The sequence below is a fragment of the Hypanus sabinus genome, chromosome 3, assembly GCF_030144855.1.
Source record: "Hypanus sabinus isolate sHypSab1 chromosome 3, sHypSab1.hap1, whole genome shotgun sequence".
Taxonomy (NCBI): domain Eukaryota; kingdom Metazoa; phylum Chordata; class Chondrichthyes; order Myliobatiformes; family Dasyatidae; genus Hypanus; species Hypanus sabinus.
In genome coordinates this window covers 37,650,042-37,662,055 of record NC_082708.1, presented here as the reverse complement: position 1 = coordinate 37,662,055, position 12,014 = coordinate 37,650,042, and the positions used below count along the sequence as shown (strand labels likewise).

General features: G+C 40.3%; 1 protein-coding gene across 1 annotated transcript in view; it reads left to right on the top strand.

Annotated features, from left to right (window-relative positions):
- Nucleotides 1-5,899, top strand: part of brca2 (BRCA2 DNA repair associated) — a 110,548-nt gene extending 104,649 nt beyond the window's left edge. The window contains exon 27 of the mRNA XM_059964110.1: nucleotides 3,766-5,899. Coding sequence (XP_059820093.1) covers nucleotides 3,766-4,587 — 822 coding nt within the window. The 3' untranslated portion in view covers nucleotides 4,588-5,899. The remainder of the gene's footprint in view (nucleotides 1-3,765) is intronic.
- The last annotated feature ends 6,115 nt before the right edge of the window (nucleotides 5,900-12,014 follow it).

Here is a 12,014-nt window from a genome sequence, read left to right as displayed (position 1 = left end):
TAGAGGAACATCCATTTTGAACAGATATGCCAGAGGGTGGTGAATCTGTGGAATTCATTGACATGCACAGCTGTGGAGGCCAAGTCATTGGGTGGAAGTTGATATATATTTAAAGTAGGTTCTAGGTAGACAGGTGAGCATTTTTATTTTATATGATTAACATTTAAACAGTACAAAGCAAATAAATTATAGTGTATATTAACAAAGTTATTTGTTTTGAAATGTCAAAATCTATTTCTATCAATTATCTCTCATGGAGCTAATGAATGAGTGTTTGAGAGATTGCTTATTTTACCATGTTTTCTACAGCTTCACTGCATGGGCAACTCATTTTAATTAAGCTTGGTGTTGTTCTTGGAACGCTTTTAGTTAAACTTAAAGGCTTGTAAAAGAAACGAGCCGGCCAGTAGCTTACTTATCATTTGAAAAGTTGTGTAAGTGGGTAGCCAGCAGTGATTTGAATGACATTTGTTCACTTTATGCTTAGTTCGTTTTATGAGCTTTAGATTTTATTTCATCCGTGGTTCAAACATAAGTAATTTTAGACTGTGTTGAAACTGACCAATCATAAAGTCAAGAAGAAATGTAGCGTAGTTCTTAACCCATTTTTAGGAATGCAAAAACCACCACTGACTGGTGTTAAACATGGCATAAAAAAGATGGCTATAGTTGTTGAATATTATTGTAAACTGTTTTATCATTGATTTCGCTTGCATCCTAAGATCATAAACTTGAACATTTAATAGTGATTGTAGGATGTTCAGTTCCAATCATCTCTTTTCAAATAATGTTATAACCCAAAACCTGCTTAGCAGGCATAAGCACTAGAGATTCTTCAGATGCTGGAAATCCAGAAATACAAAAATACAGTAGGAACTCCTGGAAAAAGGATATCAGCCTCAAACATCAACTGCTTATTCATTTCCATAATTGCTGTCTGTCCTGTTGTGTTCCTCCAGCATTTTGTCTGGATAATGGTCAATAAAAAACTTGCAAAATTGCAAGAAACTTTGAGGCGCTCATGGGGTGAAGGTTTCAGAGCAACAGAAATGGCATATGAGCTTATTAAAATTTTTAGATTTTTTTTGCAGAGAATTGTATGTTGACCAAAGCGTCACAAATTCAAGTCAAGTCAAGTCACTTTTATTGTCATTTCAATCATAACTGCTGGTACAGTTTTTCAGGACCATGGTGTTACATGACACAGTACAAAAAACTAGACTGAACTATGTAATAAAAAACAAACAACACAGAGAAAGCTACACTAGACTACAGACCTACACAGGACTGCATAAAGTGCACAAAAAAAGCGTAGGCATTTACAGTAAATAATAAACAGGACAGTAGGGCAAGGTGTCACTCCAGGCTTTGGGTATTGAGGAGTCTTGATAGCTTGGGGGAAGAAACTGTTACATAGTCTGGTCGTGAGAGCCCGAATGCTTCGGAGCCTTTTCCCAGACGGCAGGAGGGAGAAGAGATTGTATGAGGAGTGCATGGGGTCCTTCATAATGCTGTTTCCTTTGCGGATGCAGCGTGTAGTGTAAATGTCCATGATGGCTGGAAGAGAGACCCCGATGATCTTCTCAGCTGACCTCACTATCCGCTGCAGGGTCTTGGGATCCGAGATGGTGCAGTTTCCAAACCAGGCAGTGATGCAGCTGCTCATGATGCTCTCAATACAACCCCTGTAGAATGTGATGAGGATGGGGGGGGGTGGGTGGTTGGGAGATGGACTTTACTCAGCCTTCGCAAAAAGTAGAGACGCTGCTGGGCTTTCTTTGCTATGGAGCTGGTGTTGAGGGATCAGGTGAACACCAAGAAATTTGGTGCTCTTTACGATCTCTACCGAGGATGTTCAGCAGGCAGTGGTTGCTCCATGCCCTCCTGAAGTCAACAACCATCTCTTTTGTTTTGTTCACATTAAGAGACAGGTTGTTGGCTCTGCACCAGTCCGTTAGCCGCTGCACCTCCTCTCTGTAAGCGGACTCGTCGTTCTTGCTGATGAGACCCACCACGGTCATGTCATCGGCGAACTTGATGATATGGTTCGAGCTGTGTGTTGCTGCACAATTGTGGGTCAGCAGAGTGAACAGCAGTGGACTGAGCACGCAACCCTGGGGAGCCCCTGTGCTCTATGTGATGGTGTTGGAGATGCTGCTCCCAATCTGGAATGACTGAGGTCTCCCAGTCAAGAAGTCTGGGATCCAGTTGCAGAGGGAGGTGTTCAGGCCCAATAGGCTCTTTCTCTCAAGTGCCTATCCATTTCGCCTAACAAAACCCTAGCTAACTCTATTTCTACTATTTGTGGAGAAGTTGTTCTAGATTAACCATTGCTTCCATTTGTCCCTAAATTACACATAAATGAAGACGATTTAATTATTCTATCTGAACCAATCTTCTCCTATCCCTACACCAAGTCTCTTGCATTTGTATTATCTCCATTGGTGGAGTCCACCACAGTACCATTGAAATTGAATCATACTGCAGTTGCCAGTACAACATAATGTAGCTGAAAGACCGGATCAGAGGCTGATACTTTGATGAATGGTTCTCCTGACAAGAGCATTTTTGTCAACAAGGAATTGGGTTGCAGTGTGAGGGAGTAATGTAACTTCCACTTTATTGGATGTATGGAGCTACAGTCAGGAACCTAAACACTATCTTTGACAAATTACTTGATGAGCATCTTATTCACTCCACCACCATACACCATACAATAAGATGGAGTCAACAGTATTTCCTCAAACCTTTGTCATTTACTGCCTAGGAGGGAAACAGGAACATGAGAACACCAAATCTGAGTTCCCTTCAAGTCCTAGATTTAACTTCCTACCTAAGCACTGTATCAAGAAAAACAACGCAGTAGTAAATCAGAGTTAGAAAAACGGCAATTTTCATAGAATAAACTAATTTTGACAAGTCAGCAATCCTTTTAAAGGGTCATCTAAAATTAAATAATTTGTATTTATAGAAAACCTTTATTGTTAAGAGGTTTCATGGGCAAAATTGGATGCTAATCCCGCAGAAATACGAATCTCAGGGTTGTATATGGTGTACTTTCATAATAAATTTACTTTGAACTTTAAAATAAGATGTACTTGGTTAATCACTGGTGTGAACGTGGGGAGGGTTTCTCATTGCTGCAAATACATTGGCCTAGATCATCTATTCCTGCAGGAACAATCTGACACTGTCCCAGGATGATAACAGTGATTGTATTCAGCACAAGACATCATGCATTCAAGCATTGGAGCAGGGAATTTTTTGAGATTTAAGTTAACACATTATGACCTTGACAGAAATCATATTAATATGCATTCACTCACCTGTGCATTTTTTGAGGTTCTCCATACTTTGTCCCCAAGGTCCCCTGGTGCATTCACTCCAATTACAACCCATAGAGACCTGCTAAATCAACCTACCTGCTGTTTGCTAGTGATTTAGTTTTCAATTTTTTTTTGACTGGTGGCATTTAACTAACTTCTTTCTGTTTTGCATTGCACTGCAACAGTCATCTACAAGGTCATTAGTTTGTGATATGCTGTAATAAAACTGAGCAGAGTTTAATCACAATATGCATTTTATTTATTAGATAATTTGACTAAATGAAACAAATTAAAGTACACAAGAAACTAGAGAATAGAGTTCTCACAGGTTGTAAGGCAGAAGACAAAATATATTCTGTGAATTCTGAAATTGACAGGAAGTTTTTTCATGGACTTAGTGATTCCTGATAAAATTTTCTAACTTCTGGCTTTTTGACAGCTTGTTTCACCAAGTGCTAAAAGAAAGCCACCCACACTATCAACTACAGAAAATGGATCCAAATCTACAAAGATTACACCTGCTGAACCCCTCACAGAGCTGAAGAAAAGAAAATTTAGTCTTTTGTCTCAAATCCCTTCTCCTGTTCCATTGCCTCACCTTCCCACTTGTGTCTCACCATCTGTACAGAAAAATTTTCGACCACCTCGGAGATGTGTCACACCACAAGACTCTGAAGAAGCAATTCAAATGGGAAATAGTAAACCTGTTCATGTATCAACTTTGAAAAAGACTGAAATTTCCAAAATAGCTGAGGATAATTGGGTTACAGATGAGGAACTTGCAATGATAGATACACAAGCACTTATCAAAGGTTGGGGAAATGGAGTCAGTGAAAATGACAAAGAAAAACCTACAAGGACACAAATCACCAGTTCAAAAGACAATACTACTTTATCCAAAAATGTTAAGAACTATCTTGGGACTCAGCTTACCAAAATATTTGAAGACAACTGGGTTACAGATGAAGAACTTGCAATGATAAATACACAGGCACTTTATGAAGAGTGTTCTAATGCCAGTGGTGTGAAGGACAGCAGAAAGTTTGAAAAGTCCCATGTTGCCAAATTAGCAGACCTTCCTTTGTTGCCACAAACTGCAACTGATTTTAATAACGAATTAGGGAATAAAGTTGCAAAATTAGCTGAAGATAATTGGGTTCCAGATGAAGAGCTTGCAATGATAAATACCCAAGTTCTTTATGAGCACTGGGCAAGTGAGAGTACTAAAAAAACAGAGAAAAATAGAAAATACACAAATTGAGAGTCCTAATGGTCATGCCTTAAAACAAAATCTTGAATCTGAATTTGAAACAGTTGGTGTTTCAGCAGATAAAAGCTCACCTGTAGGATCACAGTCCAAAAGAAGGTGTAAAGATGAAGGTAGTACAATATCCAAGTAAGGTTATCAGCCAGTTAAAGAAAGATGCCACACCATCAAGAACAACAGTAACATTGAGGTATAGAAAGGAGATAATTTATTTGACAAGTAGGATTATTATACAAAACTTTAAGTGAAAATTGTATCTTTTATGCTGCACCCTGATATGTGTATTACTTGGAGGTGATTATTTGGGTGTCAATTTGATTGTTGCTGTTTATAATTAATATGTTTAGATATTTTGTAAATGTGGTTAGTGTAAGAATGTATCAACCTTAAATAAACTCTTGTATTTTATATGCTGCAGTTTTGTAATTAAGCATTCTTCAATTGAGTTAAACAGATGTTGAACTCAAGTGTGTTAGCTATAGACCATTACTGATCCAAGTAATATTGCTACTTCCTACTAGTTGTATTTTAAAGTAAGGGTGGACCTTATCCAAGTTCCTCATGTAGCTATAGAATGCCTACTACTGATGGTAGATACTAATTATGTATCCATTCCAATCATAATTAAAGTAAATTCAGACCCCATAAGATATAGCAGCAGAAGTAAGGCAATTTAGCCCATTGAGTCTGCTCCGCGATTCAGTCATGGGCTGATCAAATTCTTCCAGTCATCTCCGCTCCCCTGCCTTCTCCCCATGCCCTTTAATGCCCTGGCTAATCAAGAACCTATCTATCTCTGCCTTAAATACACCCATTGACTTGGCCTCCACAGCCGCTCCTGGCAACAAATTGCACAGAATTATCACCCTCTGACCCCGCATAATGTTGATTCATTTTTTATGGAAATTTTTTTAATGACAGTTCATTCGAAACAACACAAAACTTCTCAAGCAGCTGCCATTACAGTAAACATTCAATTACCCAATGAGAGTGCTTTGCATGCACTCTGAGCCACCCAGCCAATCACATACTGTATTAGTTCACACACTGCCACCTCTGCGTGTGTAAACATTCTTGCTCCCTCACCAATATGTACCATTTTTTTCACCATAATGTCTGGAAAATGGCCTGCAACTATCAGTGAGGGTAATACCTCTAAGAGGTCTAGGAAAGACATCAGCATGAATGTGAAACTGCAAGTGATGCAGCATTTGGAAGCTGGTGAGCATCAGTTTGATGTTGGTGCCTCTTTGAAATTGGCTACATTGACGATCAGAACAATTATAAAGAATGCAGATGAGATAAAAGCTTCTGCAACAGCTACCTCAAAGTTATCATCAATGAAGTAGAGTTGTTCAAGAGGCCGTTTGCTTGAAAAAATGAGTACAGTAGATTAAATATATGGGTGGATGACCAAACACAATGAAGCATGTCCCTAATCCAGCTGATGATAATGGAAATGGCAAGAAGCATCTTCATCCATATCCAAGAAGATGTGTTGGTTTGATAGATATAAACAGCACATTAACTTCCATAGCATGCATATCTCTGGTGAAGTGGCTTGTGGTGACAGCAAAGCAGCCAAGGATTTTCCAGCAACATTGAAGGCCATAATCAAAAAGGATGATTATCTTTCTAAGCTTGTCTTCAATGTGGATGAAATGGACCTAGCTTGGAAAATATACTTTAATCTCCCAAGAAGAGGAACGTGTATCTAGTTTCAAGGCTGCAAAGGTCCAGTTAACTCTTGCTAGGAGGCAATGTTTCAAGGTAAGTTAAAGCCTATGATTGTGTATCAAATTGGTTTGTTTAACATTTTTGTCCAGCAGTGAAGCGGTATTGTGAGGAGCATGATCTTGAACTGAAAGTGTTGGAGCTTGATAGTTTTGTCGTGGTTTCTTGTGCCCCACAAACGACCAGGAGACACAGAAGATTCTTCAAGAAGGGTTAAACTTTAATTTGCAAATCAAAGCTGAGACAGTCATTGAGCTAGTTGCTGATTGCCCACCAATCCTTGTACATAGCATTTTTTATAGCAATCTCCTGGTTTAGTTGCATTAGCATATCCAATCGGTCTACAGTTGCGTACCACAAGTACATCAGCCACAATTGTTTCTACCCATTGACTTAATAATGTTCTAATCCACATCTCTTAGCTACCTCTCATTAACACCCCATTATCTTCTACATTCTTAAGATTTCATTCTACTAAATTGGATACATGCATAGCAAATAGCAAGCTCAAAGCTGACTACATAGTTTTGGTTACACAGCAAACAATGCAACTTTTATACTCCAATAATAGTACCCAGGCCACCCTGAGAACCTTGACATGCTTCAGACCTGCATTCCTGTAGAGGTGGTTTACCTTCCACCCAACACACTATATTACTCAAGGAGTAATATTGAATTTTAAAGGCAACTACCTTCATCTCACATTCAAGCAACTTGTAGAGGAACCAGAAGGTCAAGACAAACAATCCACCAGGCAATTTCGGAAAGACTACAACTTCATGAAAGCTGTATCAGAGCAGCCTGGGATGAAGCAACTTCCAACTGCATGAATGGAATGTGGAAGAAACCAGAAGCATGCCAACAACATCCTAGGATTTCAGGTGGAACTAGTCATCCAAAACATAGTTGAACTGGCTACTGCAGCAGGATTAGAGGATGTTAGTGCTGGTGATGTTGAAGAGTTATTCCATTCTCATGGTGAGAGCCTTAATAACAAAGAGCTTTGAGAATTGGCAGAGCAATGCACCCTGAGTGAATCTGAGGACACAGAGGAGAAGGGCAAACACCAACAAGAGATCTCACCACGAAGTTCCTCAGCACTAGCATCACCATAATCACATAAATCATGGACCAGTTCATCAATAATGATCCTGACTGGGAGCAAAGCAGTAAGGTGCAAGGAGGTTTTCTCAACATGATTACCTGCAACCTGAGAACTGCTTCATGAGAGAAAACTTAAGAAAAGGCAGTCAAATCTCAATGCCTATTTGAAGAAGACCCACTGCCGGGTCCCTCCTCTAAAACATGACCACCACCCACTTCCCTCTGCGGCGACTGCGATGTGTTGCTGCTCCACTCATGTACAGGTTAGGCCTATTTGTATGTATTTAAAATAATATATCTGGAGTTTGATTTTTTTTTAAAAAAAATCAGGCATGCATGTTCATTTACATAATGTTATAATAACCCCACATAGTACTGATTTACACAGCACTCCACCTCCAAGGAATACATCCTCGGTATTATGCAGGCTCTGAGTGTAGTAGGACTATGGCATTTTTTGGTATGTCTGCTTATGCCTCTGTACTGTAGTTACATTTGCTTCCGTACATATGTTGGAGATGTTTACAGAAAGAAATAGGTGAAGAAAAAATAAACCAGTTGTCATTAGTGTTTTTAACCCAGGTGGAACTATTTTTGGATAATTACATAGGAAACACTAGCTTTATTTTCACTTACAAGGATTTGTTGCTCTGCATTTCCAGCAATGATAACAAGGGTCTTTTAAGAGGCTTTTAGATAGGTACATGGAGGTTAGTAAAATATAGCGGGTTATAGGTAAGCCTAGTAATTTCTAAGGTAGGGGCATGTTCGGCACAACTTTGTGGACCGAAGGGCCTGTATTGTGCTGTAGACTTTGTATGTTTCTAATAACTGATTTTTTTCCTTCACTGTTTAACTCCATTAAAATTCAAAAGTACAAAGTAAATTTATTATCAAAGTACATTGTCCTCTGCTTAATGTCACCATATACTACACTCAGATTCATCTTCTTCTAACTCGTCAATGGGAAAAAATCACAATAGAATTAATTAAAAACTACACAACGAACATGGTGGTGTGGAATCTGAAGCTCCTGGACTGCACCTCCTTCCTGATGGCAGCAATGAAAAGAGAACATAGCCTTGGATGGTGGAGGTCCTTGATGAACGCTGCTCTCCTGCTACAGTGCTCCTTGTGCTCAGTGGTGGAGAAGGCTGTGTCTACTACTTTTTGTGGGCCTTTTCATTCAATGGTATTGGTGTTTCCATACCAGGCCATGATGCAACCAGTCAGTATACTCTCCACACCTTAATAGAAGTCTATCGAAGTTTTAGATTATGTACCAATTCTGTGCAAACTTCTAAGAAAATGGAGGTGCTGCTGTGCCTTCTTTGTAATGGTAGTTGTATGTTAGACCCAGGGCAGATCCTCTGAAATGATGACACAGCAATTTAAAGTAGTTGACTCTCTCTCCACCTCTAATGCACTAACCGGAATAATGACCTCCAGTTTCCTCCTCCTGTGGTCAATACTGACAGGTTTTACTGACTGAGTGAGAAGTTGTTATGGCACTATTTGGCCAAATTCTCAATCTCACTCCCATATGCTAATTCAACATCACCTTTGATTTGGCCCACAACAGTGGTGTTACAGGCAAACTTAAATATGGCATTGCAACTGTACTTAACCTTGTTGCCAACTCCGAACGTACTGGGGTCCACAAGTGAACAAATCAAGGATCTGTTTGCTCAAGGTGGTATTGAAGCCTCGGTCTTGGAGCTTATTCATTAGTTTTGAGGAGGGGATAATATTGAATGCGGATCTATAGTCAATGAGGAGCATTTGGATGTATGTATCTTCACAGTCCAGATGTTCCAGGGTTGAGTGGAATGCCAATAAAATAACATCTGTAATAGCATCTCTACACCTCTGTCTCTGTGGCTAGGCACAGCTCAAATGCCATCTATAAACTTGTTGATGCAACTGTTGCCAGAATTTCAGATGGTGATGAGAGGGTGTAGAGGAGTGAGATATATCAGTGGTGTCACAGCACCAATTTGCAAATTTCTATGAATGTACGGTGGAAAGCATTTTAACTAGCTGCATCACCATCTGGTATGGAGGGGTATTGCAAAACAGGATCAAAATAAGCTGCAGAGAGCTCCATTATGGGAACTAGCCTTTGTAGTATTGACATCTTCAAGAAGCATTGCCTCAAAAAGGTGGCAACCATTAAGGACCCACATCACCCAGGTATTACCTTGACCTCATTCCTACGATCAGGGAAGAGCTACAGAAGCCTGAAAGCGCACACTCAACGATTCAAGAAGTTTTTTTCTGATTGCTGAATGGACATTGAACTCATGAACACTACCTTTCTACTCTGTATTTTTGCACTAATTTAACTATCTAATGTACATGTACTTACTGTAATTCAGAGAACATAGAAAACCTACAGCACAATACAGGCCCTTTGGCCCACAAAGTTGTGCTGCATATGTCCCGACCTTCAAAATTACTAGGCTTACCTATAGCCCACTATTTTACTAAGCTCCATGTACCTATCTAAAAGCTTCTTAAAAGACCCTATCGTATCCGCCTCCACCACTGTTGCCAGCAGCCCATTCCAAGCACTCACCACTCTCCGAGTATAAAACTTACCCCTGACATCTCCTCTGTACCCACTCCCCAGCACCTTAAACTGTGTCCTCTTGTAGCAACCATTTCAGTCCTGGGAAAAGCCTCTGACTATCCACACGATCAATGCCTCTCATCATTTTGTACACCTCTATCAGGTCACCTCTCATCCTCCTTTGCTCCAAGGAGAAAAGGCCAAGATCGCTCAACCTATTCTCATAAGGCATGTTCCCCAATCCAGGCAACATCCTTGTAAATCTCCTCTGCACCCTTTCTATGGCATCCACATCTTTCCTGTAGTGAGGCGACCAAAATTGAACACAGTACTCCAAGTGGGGTCTTGACCAGGTTATATAACTGCAACATTACCTCTCAGCTCCTAAATTCAATTCCACGATTGATGAAGGCCAATATGCCATATGCCTTCTTAACCACAGAGTCAACCTGTGCAGCTGCTTTGAGTGTCCTATGGGCTCGGACCCCAAGATTGCTCTGATCCTCCGCACTGCCAAGAGTCTTACCATTAATGCTATATTATGCCATCATATTTGACCTAGCAAAATGAACCTGGGTTATCTGGGTTGAACTCCATCTGCCACTTCTCAGCCCAGTTTTGCATCCTATCAATGTCCCGTTGTAACCTCTGACAGCCCTCTACAATACCTTCAACCTTTGTGTTATCAGCCAACTTACCATCCCATCCCTCCACTTCCTCATCCAGGTCATTTATAAAAATCACGAAGAGTAAGGGTCCCAGAACAGATCCCTGAGGCACTCCACTGGTGACCAACCTCCAAGCAGAATATGACCCGTCTAAAACCACTCTTTACCTTCTGTGGGCAAGCCAGTTCTGGATCCACAAAGCAATGTCCCCTTATTTTCTCAATAAGCCTTGTATGGGATACCTTATCAAATGCCTTGCTGAAATCCATATACACTACATCTACTGCTCTTTCTTCATCAATGAGTTTAGTTACATCCTCAACAAATTCAATTAGGCTCGTAAGGCATGGCCTGCCCTTTACATAGCCATGCAAACTACTCAATCATATTATACCTCTCCAAATGTTCATTTGGATGCCTCCAAATGCCTCTCAGGACCTTCTCCATCAACTTACCAACCACTGAGGTAAGATTCACTGATCCATAATTTCCTGGGCTATCTCTACTCCCTTTCTTGAATAAAGGAACAGCATCTGCAACCCTCCAATCCTTGGGAACCTCCCTGTCCCCATTGATGATGCAAAGATCATCGCCAGAGGCTCAGCAATCTCCTCCCTTGCCTCCCACAGTAGCCTGGGGTATATTTTGTCCAGTCCCAGTGACTTATACAAATTGATGCTTTCCAAAAGCTCCAGCACATCCTCTTTCTTAATATCTACATGCTCAAGCTTTTCAGTCTGCGGCAAGTCATCACTACAATCACTAAGATCCTTTTCCAGAGTGAATACTGAAGTAAAGTATCCATTAAGCATCTCTGCTATTTCCTCCAGTTCCATACACACTTTACCACTGTCACATTTGATAGGCCCTGTTCTTTCACATCTTATCCTCTAGCTCTTCACATACTTGTAGAATGCTTTGGGGTTTTCCTTAATTCTGTCCATCAAGGCCTTCACATGGCCCCTTCTGTCTCTCCTAATTTCCTTCTTAAGCTCCTTCCTAGTAGCCTTATAATCTTCTAGATCTCTAACATTTCCTAGCTCTCTGAACCTTTTGTAAGCTTTTCTTTTCTTGACTACATTTATTACAGCCTTTGTACACCATGGTTCTTGTACCCTACCATAACTTCCCTGTCTCATTGGAACGTACCTATACAGAGCTCTATACCAATATCCCCTGAAATTTGCCACATTTCTTCCATACTTTTCCCTGAGAACATCTGTTTCCAATTTAAGTCTCCAATTTCCTGAAAGCCTCATAGTTCCCCTTACTCCAATTAAATGTTTTTCTAACTCGTCTGTTCCCATCTCTCTCCAATGCTATTGCAAAGGAGTTAGAATTAT